This window comes from Lolium rigidum, chromosome 3, assembly GCF_022539505.1.
Source record: "Lolium rigidum isolate FL_2022 chromosome 3, APGP_CSIRO_Lrig_0.1, whole genome shotgun sequence".
In the NCBI taxonomy this organism is placed as follows: domain Eukaryota; kingdom Viridiplantae; phylum Streptophyta; class Magnoliopsida; order Poales; family Poaceae; genus Lolium; species Lolium rigidum.
The window spans coordinates 239389951-239401581 of NC_061510.1; the positions used below are offsets into that span (position 1 = coordinate 239389951).

The window sequence follows — 11631 nt, forward strand, 5'->3', positions numbered from 1 at the left end:
GATTGGTACGCCGCCGCGACCGAGCCGCCACCCGCCGCCTGGAGGCCTCGTGTCCGGCGGGCAGGGGTACCCCGCCTGGTGTAGGAGGTGCCCCTCCCACGCGTGGAGCGACCGGCGGGGGAATCCGTTGTTGGCTGCGCCGTCGTCGTCGTAGAACGCCATCGGGAGAGTAGAGGGAGAGTGGAGGGAGAGTGGAGCACGGGGTACTCCTCGCGGCGAAGGGAGCGGCGTATATAGGCGCGGCTGGCGCGGGGGATTAATGCCGCGTGGAATGCAACGCGTCCGCGGCGAGCTGACCGGCGGCAGCCTTTACTGCGCGCGAAAGACGATGCGTGCGCGGAAGACGACGACATTAACTCGCCGCGTGGCCGGCGAATGCGGACCGGCGGCAGGCTTTTACGGCGCGCGGAAGACGATGCGATGAGGACGACGATCGGTTTCTCTCGCCGACAAGTTGGGGCCACCGGACGCGCGGGAAGTTTCCTCGGTATTTCCCGCGTTTTCGTTTCGTCCGGAGTCCCCGAGCGCTCCCCGGGGGGCCGGGGATGGCGTGGGATCGCCGGATGAATTTAGGCCCAAATCCGGACAAAAACGAGGAACCGGGGGCGCGACTGGCCCGAATTACGCCGTCCGGATGGAAAAAAGGCTCGCCGGGGGCCTCGTGTGGGGGGGACGAGTGGAGATGCTCTTAGTGCTCTTCTAAGATGTGAGTAACATTTTCCGTCGACGTACACTGACCACTTGATTTTGTGATCGCCCCAAGATAAAAGATGATCAGCCCATTCCTGCGTGAAGCCACTTGCCATGACGTATGACAAAATGATTCCAAAAGGATCAATCCATATCTCGTTTTGAATTCAACGTTCAAGATCTATTTATAAGGGATAGCACACTCGTCGGGGTTGTTAGGCGACAGTGACGGACGGCGGCGTTTCTTCAGTCCAATCTCCTCTTCTTTTCTCCTCTCTGTGGGAGCCAAAATCAACCAAGACTTTGGCAGCACACGGAAGGAATCAAAAACGCTGCCATGGCGATGGGTGCGGCGGTGCGCGCGGCCGTGGCGGACGCCGTGGTGACCTTCCTGTGGGTGTTCTGCGCCTCCACGATCGGCGCCTCCACGGCCGCCGTCACCACCTACCTCAGCCTGCACGAGGGGATCCAGTACGCCATCTTCGTTACCGTCTCCATCCTCGCCCTCCTCCTCTTCGCCTTCAACCTCCTCTGCGAAGCCCTCGGCGGCGCCTGCTTCAACCCCACCGACGTCGCCGCCTTCTACGCCGCCGGTCTCACCAGTCCCTCGCTCTTCTCCATCGCGCTCCGCCTACCAGCACAGGTCTGTCTTCGATTTTATTACCTTCTTTCTCGGCCGATCAAATCCAATCAGTTAGACGACCAACAAGGCAACAACCAATGGGCATAACAAATCTGTGTTCGTTTCTAGGCTGCCGGCGCCGTGGGCGGAGCGCTGGCCATTTCGGAGCTCATGCCGGAGCAGTACAAGCACATGCTCGGGGTGCCCTCGCTCAAGGTGGATCCCCACACCGGCGCCGTCGCCGAAGGGGTGCTCACCTTCGTCATCACCTTTGCCGTCCTCTTGGTCGTCGTCAAGGGACCCCGCAACCCCATCGTCAAGACAGCCATGCTCTCCCTCTGCAGCGTCTGCCTCATCCTCACCGGTGCCGCATACACCGGACCTTCAATGAACCCTGCGAACGTACACTACTACACTCACTCACTCTCCTTTTTTCGTTTCATTTCCATTGAACTGCAACCCGCGACACAACTGAACTTTGGTGATGCAAATGGGGAAATTCTCGGCGTCATATCCACTGTTCAGTGTCACTTAATGCTTTATGATTCACGCTGGGCCGCCTCGGTATATTTAGACTGTTTCATATCGATACGACATATATCTTCGACAATAAAACGAAATAGGAACAAAATCTAGTTATTTTAGATTCCACACCACATTTAGATCATTTCAGTTAAATTCCAATCAAATTATCGCGAACCATAGGTTTTAAAATAATTAACCATGATCCTACGTCCTGTTATCAGAAATGTACCACACTAATATAAAACAAGCCCAATTTAATGGGAGAAGCTATCACGAATCTCGAAGTACTTGACGGTGGATTTGGCACTGGTAAGTACTAGGGCTGTGAGACAAGCCGCTTTCTGATGCAAGTGTTACTTCTTCCTTTCGGTTCCCTTTTGATTTTTTTTAGAAGTCATCATAGAAAGTTGTATTATTTTCATAGAAGTAGTAGCCAAATTGTTAGAATGATGTCTTTTGGTTTATAACATCAATTCAAAGATTAACCACTACACACACTTCACTCACAACCGAATGGATAAGCCTCGCCCAAACAGAACAACAAGGCCACATCCCGACCAAAGTTGTCACCTCCCTACAACAACATGTTTGCCAGAACTCTTCAAATCATCGTACCATCCACTCTTGTGGGCCTTAAGAGTTGGTGAGTGGGCGACAAGACTTGGTCGGTCCCAAGAAGGCATCATCTTGGAGTAACTGGTGACGACACACATTGCGCTTCGAAAGCTCAACTGTGAAGTTTGGTGTTGCCTTTAGCTACTTTCAGTTAGTTCTTATGGGAAAAGTTACTTTATACACATCTAAAACTTGGTAAAATGTCAGATCTTGACAGAATTGACAATTCATGCCAAGTAGTGCTAAAATTGTAGTGATGCTACTGTATGCGACTATTTCCATTCTAATATGATCCGATTTGGATAGCATGGAAAACTTGTGTCTTATGATTCTTTACCTGGTTTCGCGGATAACTGATTTCGTTGAAATATCATGTACAGGCGTTTGGCTGGGCGTATGTTAACCATCGACACAACACCTGGGAGCAGCTGTATGTCTACTGGATAGGCCCCTTTATTGGTGCCATTCTTGCTGCGTGGACCTTCAAGGCCGTGTTCCTGCCACTGCCCCCTAAGCCCAAGGCAAAGAAAGCATGATGAACTGAAGCAAAAAACTTTAACTCAGCAACCGGCTACAAATGTTAATTCTGAAGAAGCCAATTTGCCAGAAGAACAAAGCAATAATTTATGAATGAGCTTAGTTACCTCAACCTTTTCGAAAAAAAAGTTACCTCAACCTTACACCAATGTTTAACTTACAGTGGTAATCTATCAATCGTTCATGTTCACCGTCTATTTTTTGTTTACCATTATCTTTTTATTCAACCATTCAAAAAATAATATACCACAGGACGAGCACGAGCCAGATACAAATGCAATATCTATCAATAGAGTAACACCGTTTCCGAGCATGGTTTGCTTTGACTCCCCGAAGACCATCTTTCGTCAGGTTCATAGTCTGAAGTTAACATGCCAAATGCCAACGCCTCTTGGAAGGGAGTTACCCAGTGGAAAGTGACTTTAGCTCCCGAGCACTAGTGATTCTGTTGTTTAGAAGAAAAAAAATAAAATTCACTTATAAAAGTTTTAAAAAATGAAAACAAATCCAGACATAGTCAAAAATGAACAAAATTCTCAATGTCTTCATCAGGCCACTAAGGAAACTCTAGTAACTGTTCCACAACGAAAAAACTAACAGAACTACAATAACAAATAGAGAGAGGATTTTGTACGCACGCACAGGTGTGGGCGTATTTTGTACCGTTGATACATTTCTCAAGATTCATGCTAGGCGTGTTAGGTAGTAGAAAAATAGTGTGTGCACTCTCTCTTCTCATTTTATCCGAATTTCAAAGCAACGAGCAGTGACGGAAACACCGACACCTATGCGTGTAAATATAAAAATATTTTCCATACCAAATATTATACTAGCTCAACGTCTTATCCATGTTACAACTTCTCAACTAACTACGATTCCCTTATCCAACTCTAGATTCTAACCTCCTCACTGCTAGGAAAATGACTATAGATGGACGGTTTAGCCGTGGTGCATCAAATTTTTGATGCGCAGCTGCTATTACCCGACCACTAGTGTGCCCTTACCCGTGACGCACCCCCATAATTTGGTGCGCCTTCTAGTGTGGCTGCATTGGTCGGGTCACACCATATATATAATAGTGGTGCGCCACAGGCAAGACACAGGTGGCGCACCAAAATGTGGTGCGCCACGGGCAAGCCACGTGCACGCGCGAGCCACGTGCCATAATAAGTTTTGATTCGCTGAGCGCTTGTGAACTGACACCCTTCTTCCCACTGGTAGAAGGCTCACCGGTGGGGCAGCAGCCAGGTCCATCAATGCTAACGCTCGACGCCGTATGGCCTTCTCTGTGGGCAATGACTGGCCCGCAGCGTGCATGGACCGACATGCTTTTGAGTGTGTGCGGCAGAAGGCTGGCCGGCGATGCGCCAACAGCCTCCATCAATGCTTGTGTAAGGGTATATTGCCCCTATGTGTGGTTCTGGTAATTAATGACAACCCCTATGGACTAATGTTTTCATTGAGTTTATATGAAGGAATATTCCATAGGTACTACTTGTAGTCCATGTGTTGGATTCAAGTATGGATGCCATGAAGATAAAGATATACCTTGTGTATTGGCATCAAGATCATCGATTTGAAGATATATATGTGATATGATCAAGAAGAAGAAATGAAGATGGAGTTCTTATGTGGAACTCAATATTAGCCATGCTCTAGCTTATGTGATAAGCAATGAATGATCAAGATCTTGAGTGCTTGATTCCAAGTGAAGAATTCAATTTATGGCTCTAAGTCGGTGTCATGATAGTCTCATAAGTTGAGCTATGGTTGACTAAGATTTAGAGCATGCAAGCAAATGACGAATTCTATATACACCTCAAGATAGTATGATAGAGCATGAGAAGATACAAGTTGACCAATACAAAGAGTGAAGAATAGATTCAAGTTTGGTCAACACATGAAGCATGAAGAATGTGCCACGAGAAGTCATGTGGTATGGTAAGCCGTGTCAATTATGCTTTATGAACTAACCCATCATATATATTTCCTTGTGTTGTCTATGTGGGTTAGGTATCTTTCCATGGGCATGCATTAAAAGTGAGATCTCATATAGCCCATGAGAGGATGACGTCAAGTGGTGATCGTCATCAAGGTTGAGTTGGGCAAGTTCAAGATTGAGCATCTCAAGAGGATCATATGCTTGAAGCTTGCCGTCCATTTTGGTGATAATGGACATGTTAAGATGTGCATCAATGGAGCTTTTCCATCATGGTGTATGGGGGAGCATTTGTGAGTCTTCACGAAGCAACAATGATCAAGTGAGGTATTCCGGCTTGAGTGGAGCTTGAAGAGCTATCATCGAGATCAAGCGGGATGCGCAAGGCAAAGGTATGGCCTTGCTAGGTTTTCCTTTTACCGGTCTCAAGGTGGTTGTTGGGAAATCGGGTTATAGGATACATAGCCGCACTATCAAGAGGGGCTTTCGGTTGGGTAACTTGCTCACATCGTCTTAGGGAGCTCAACCCTTTGCATGTTTTGCATTCCATAAATCTTATTGCTTCTTGGTGTTTCTCTATGTGAGGTTCTTGAGCTTGTTGCTAGCTTTACAACAAGCCCAAGTTCATCGAAAATGGAGTCCATATGCATCTTCTATTGCGTTTTCAAGCTTGGAGGTTTTACTGGTGTCTCTTTTATAGATAGGTCAAACATTTATCTTATGATTTTTACTCCGTTGGTGGACAATGATGTTTCTATTTATAAAGTTGTAGGGCTTGTTGTTCTCATTCCAACAAGCCCAAGATCATCGAAATCGGAGTCCGGACGCAAAAGTTATCATGATTTTTGTAAACCATGTTTTAATGTTTGGCCCGGTGGCGCCGGCTATCTCACCGGCTCGTCCGGCACAGACCGACTCCCACACCGGTGCCAACCGGACGGTTTCCAGGGGGCTTTCAGGGGCGCCCGGTCCCTGGCCCGGTCTGACCGGCTCTCCCGCCAGGCGGCCCGGTCCCTGGCCCGGTTTGGCCCGGTTTGCCAGGCTGCTGATGTCTACGGGAGCTTCTATTCTTGTAGACAGTGTTGGGCCTCCAAGAGCAGAGGTTTGTAGAACAGCAGCAAGTTTCCCTTAAGTGGATACCCAAGGTTTATCGAACTCAGGGAGGAAGAGGTCAAAGATATCCCTCTCATGCAACCCCGCAACCACAAAGCAAGAAGTCTCTTGTGTCCCCAACACACCAAATAGGTGCACTAGTTCGGCGAAGAGATAGTGAAATACGAGGTGGTATAAATAAGTATGAGCAGTAGCAACGGTGCCGGTAAAAGTGCTTGGCGTGTAGTTGATGGTGGTGGTATTGCAGCAGTAGTAACGCAGTAAACAATAAACAAGCAGTAGTAACTCAGCAGTAGTAACGCAGTAGTAGTAAACAAGCAGTAGTAACTCAGCAGTATTTAGGAACAAGGCCTAGGGATTACACTTTCACTAGTGGACACTCTCAACATTGATCACATAACAGAATAGATAAATGCATACTCTACACTTTTGTTGGATGATGAACACATTGCGTAGGATTACACGAACCCTCAATGCCGGAGTTAACAAGCTCCACAATAATGCTCATGTTTAAGTAACCTTTAGTGTAAGATAGATCAACGAGACTAAACCAAGTACTAGCATAGCATGCACACTCGTCACCTTCATGCATATGTAGGAGGAATAGATCACATCAATATTATCATAGCAATAGTTAACTCCATAATCTACAAGAGATCATGATCATAGCATAAACCAAGTACTAACACGGTGCACGCACTCGTCACCTTTGCACACATGCAGGAGGAATAAACTACTTTAATAACACATCACTAGAGTAGCACATAGATAAATTGTGATACAACATGCTGAAATCATAAAGAGATATAAATAAGCACCTCACTATGCCATTCAATGAGTAAGTATTCTGTGAAATATGGCCTAAGAGACCCACACGGTGCACACACTGTCACCTTTACACACGTGGGACTAGGAGTCTCCGGAGATCACATAGGTAAAACTCACTTGACTAGCATAATGACATCTAGATTACAAGCATCATCATATGAATCTCAATCATGTAGGGCAGCTCATGAGATTATTGTATTGAACTACATAGGAGAGAGATGAACCACATAGCTACCGGTACAGCCCCGAGCCTCGATGGAGAACTACTCCCTCCTCATGGGAGCAGCAGCGGTGATGAAGATGGCGGTGGAGATGGCAGCGGTGTCGATGGAGAAGCCTTCCGGGGCACTTCCCCGCTCCGGCAGCGTGCCGGAACAGAGATCCCGTCCCCCGGATCTTGGCTTCGCGATGGCGGCGGCTCCGGCAGGTTTCGTGGGTTTCGTCAATTGGTATCGGGTTTTCTCGATCCAGGGGCTTTTTATAGGCGGAGAGGCGGCGCAGGAAGGTCGAAGGGGGTCCACACCCTAGGGGGCGCGCCCCCTTGGCCGCGCCGGGGTGTGGTGTGGTGGCCCCGCCCCCTTCTCCGGCGGTTCTCGTGTGTTCCGGATGCTTCCGGGTAAAATAGGAACCCGGGCGTTGATTTCGTCTCGATTCCGAGAATATTTCGTTACTAGGATTTCTGAAACCAAAAACAGACAGAAAACAGAATCGGCACTTCGGCATCTTGTTAATAGGTTAGTTCCGTAAAATGCACGAATATGACATAAAGTGTGCATATAACATGTAGATAACATCAATAATGTGGCATGGAACACAAGAAATTATCGATACGTTGGAGACGTATCAGCATCCCTAAGCTTAGTTTCGCTCGTCCCGAGCAGGTAAAACGATAACAAAGATAATTTCTGGAGTGACATGCCATCATAAACTTGATCATACTATTTGTAAAGCATATGTAGTGAATGCAGCGATCAAAACAATGTATATGACATGGGTAAACAACTGAATCATAAAGCAAAGACTTTTCATGAATAGCACTTCAAGACAAGTATTAATAAGTCTTGCATAAGAGTTAACTCATAAAGCAATAATTCAAAGTAGAGGCATTGAAACAACACAAAGGAAGATGAAGTTTCAGCGGTTGCTTTCAACTTATAACATGTATATCTCATGGATAATTGTCAATGCAAAGCAATATAACAAATGCAATATGCAAATATGTAAGAATCAATGCACAGTTCACACAAGTGTTTGTTTCTTGAGATGGAGAGAAATAGGTGAACCGACTCAACAATGAAAGTAAAAGAATGGTCCTCCATAGAGGAAAAGCATCGATTGCTATATTTGTGCTAGAGCTTTGATTTTGAAAACATGAAACAATTTTGTCAACGGTAGTAATAAAGCATATGCATCATGTAAATTATATCTTATAAGTTGCAAGCCTCATGCATAGTGTACTAATAGTGCCCGCACCTTGTCCTAATTAACTTGGACTACCGGATCTTTGCAATGCACATGTTTTGACCAAGTGTCACAATGGGGTACCTCCATGCCGCCTGTACAAAGGTCTAAGGAGAAAGCTCGCATTTTGGATTTCTCGCTTTTGATTATTCTCAACTTAGACATCCATACCGGGACAACATGGACAACAGATAATGGACTCCTCTTTAATGCATAAGCATGTGGCAACAATTATTATTCTCATATGAGGTTGAGGATATATGTCCAAACTGAAACTTCCACCATGAATCATGGCTTTAGTTAGCGGCCCAAAGTTCTTCTCTAACAATATGCATGCTCCAACCATGAAGGTGGTAGATCTCTCTTGCTTCAGACAAGACGGACATGCATAGCAACTCACATGATATCCAACAAAGAATAGTTGATGGCGTCCCCGCAAACATGGTTATCGCTCAACAAGCAACTTAATAAGAGATAAAGTGCATAAGTACATATTCAATACCACAATAGTTTTTAAGCTATTTGTCCCATGAGCTATATATTGTAAAGGCGAATGATGGAATTTTAAAGGTAGCACTCAAGCAATTTACTTTGGAATGGCGGAAAAATACCATGTAGTAGGTAGGTATGGTGGACACAAATGGCATAGTGGTTGGCTCAAGGATTTTGGAAGTAATCCCTCTCGATACAAGGTTTAGGCTAGCAAGGTTATTTGAAACAAACACAAGGATGAACGGTACAGCAAAACTCACATAAAAGACATATTGTAAACATTATAAGACTCTACACCGTCTTCCTTGTTGTTCAAACTCAATACTAGAAATTATCTAGACTTTAGAGAGACCAATTATGCAAACCAAATTTTAGCAAGCTCTGTGTATTTCTTCATTAATAGGTGCAAAGCATATGATGCAAGAGCTTAAACATGAGCACAACAATTGCCAAGTATCACATTATCCAAGACATTATAGCAATTTACTACATGTATCATTTTCCGATTCCAACCATATAACAAATTAACGAAGAAGAAACTTCGCCATGAATATTATGAGCTAAGAACACATGTGTTCATTCGAACCAGCGGAGCGTCTCTCTCTCCCACACAAGCATGATGTAATCCAATTTATTCAAACACAAACAAAAACAAAAGCACACAAACAGACGCTCCAAGAAAAAGCACATAAGATGTGATGGAATAAAAATATAGTTTCGTGGGAGGAACCTGATAATGTTGTCGATGAAGAAGGGGATGCCTTGGGCATCCCCAAGCTTAGACACTTGAGTCTTCTTGATATATTCAGGGATGAACCACCGGGGCATCCCCAAGCTTAGAGCTTTCACTCTCCTTGATCATAGTATATCATCCTCCTCTCTTGACCCTTGAAAACTTCCTCCACACCAAACTCGAAACAACTCATTAGAGGGTTAGTGGACAATAAAAATTAACATGTTCAGAGGTGACACAATCATTCTTAACACTTCTGGACATTGCATAAAGCTACTGTACATTAATGGATCAAAGAAATTCATCCAACATAGCAAAAGAGGCAATGCGAAATAAAAGGCAGAATCTGTCAAAACAGAACAGTCCGTAAAGATGGATTTTATTAGGACACCAGACTTGCTCAAATGAAAATGCTCAAATTGAATGAAAGTTGCGTACATATCTGAGGATCACTCACGTAAATTGGCATAATTTTCTGAGTTACCTACAGAGAATTAGACCCAGATTCGTGACAGCAAAGAAATCTGTTTCTGCGCAGTAATCCAAATCTAGTACTTACTTTACTATCAAAGACTTTACTTGGCACAACAAAACACAAAACTAAGATAAGGAGAGGTTGCTACAGTAGTAAACAACTTCTAAGACACAAATATAAAACAAAGTACTGTAGCAAAATAACACATGGGTTATCTCCCAAGAAGTTCTTTCTTTATAGCCGTTAAGATGGGCTCAGCAGTTTTAATGATGCACTCGCAAGAAATAGTATTTGAAGCAAAAGAGAGCATCAAGAGGCAAATTCAAAACACATTTAAGTCTAACATGCTTCCTATGCATAGGAATCTTGTAAATAAACAAGTTCATGAAGAGCAAAGTAACAAGCATAGGAAGATAAAACAAGTGTAGCTTCAAAAATTTCAGCACATAGAGAGGTGTTTTAGTAACATGAAAATTTCTACAACCATATTTTCCTCTCTCATAATAACTTTCAGTAGCATCATGAGCAAACTCAACAATATAACTATCACATAAAGCATTCTTATCATGAGTCTCATGCATAAAATTATTACTCTCCACATAAGCATAATCAATTTTATTAGTTGTAGTGGGAGCAAATTCAACAAAGTAGCTATCATTATTATTCTCATCAAGTGTAGGAGGCATAGTATAATCACAATAAAATTTACTCTCCATAGTAGGTGGCACAAAAAGACCACTATCATTATCATTATAAATAGGAGGCAAAGTATCATCAAAGAAAATTTTCTCCTCAATGCTTGGGGGACTAAAAATATCATGAAAACCAGCTTCCCCAAGCTTAGAACTTTCTATATTATTGTCAACAATGGTGTTCAAAGCGTTCATACTAATATTACTACCAAGCATGCAAAGAAGATTTCATAGGTTTTTTAATTTTCGCATCAAACAATCCATGTTTTAAATCAGGAAATAGAATAAGAAGCTCACTCTTGTACATTATGCCAAACTAGTGTAAACAAGAAACAACAAGATGCAATTGCAGGATCTAAAGGAAATAGCTTTGAGCACACACACAACGGCGCCGGAAAAATACTTTACCCGGGACCGTAGTATGAGAGCCTTTTACCTTTCCTCCCCGGCAACGGCGCCGTGAAAAGTGCTTGATGTCTACGGGAGCTTCTATTCTTGTAGACAGTTGTTGGGCCTCCAAGAGCAGAGGTTTGTAGAACAGCAAGCAAGTTTCCCTTAAGTGGATACCCAAGGTTTATCGAACTCGGGGAGGAAGAGGTCAAAGATATCCCTCTCATGCAACCCCGCAACCACAAAGCAAGAAGTCTCTTGTGTCCCCAACACACCAAATAGGTGCACTAGTTCGGCGAAGAGATAGTGAAATACAGGTGGTATAAATAAGTATGAGCAAGTAGCAACGGTGCCGGAAAAGTGCTTGGCGTGTAGTTGATGGTGGTGGTATTGCAGCAGTAGTAACGCAGATGAAACAATGAACAAGCAGTAGTAACTCAGCAGTAGTAACGCAATGAGTAGTAAACAAGCAGTAGTAACTCAGCAGTATTTAGGAACAAGGCCTAGGGATTACACTTT

General features: G+C 44.3%; 1 protein-coding gene across 1 annotated transcript; it reads left to right on the top strand.

Moving 5' to 3' along the window:
• The first annotated feature begins 1027 nt into the window (after positions 1 to 1027).
• Positions 1028 to 3186, top strand: LOC124699184 (aquaporin SIP1-2-like). The gene is made up of 3 exons (XM_047231526.1): positions 1028 to 1333; positions 1442 to 1714; positions 2833 to 3186. The coding sequence occupies exons 1-3, from the start codon at positions 1028 to 1030 to the stop codon at positions 2986 to 2988; spliced, it is 735 nt and encodes a 244-aa protein (XP_047087482.1). The 3' UTR covers positions 2989 to 3186.
• The last annotated feature ends 8445 nt before the right edge of the window (positions 3187 to 11631 follow it).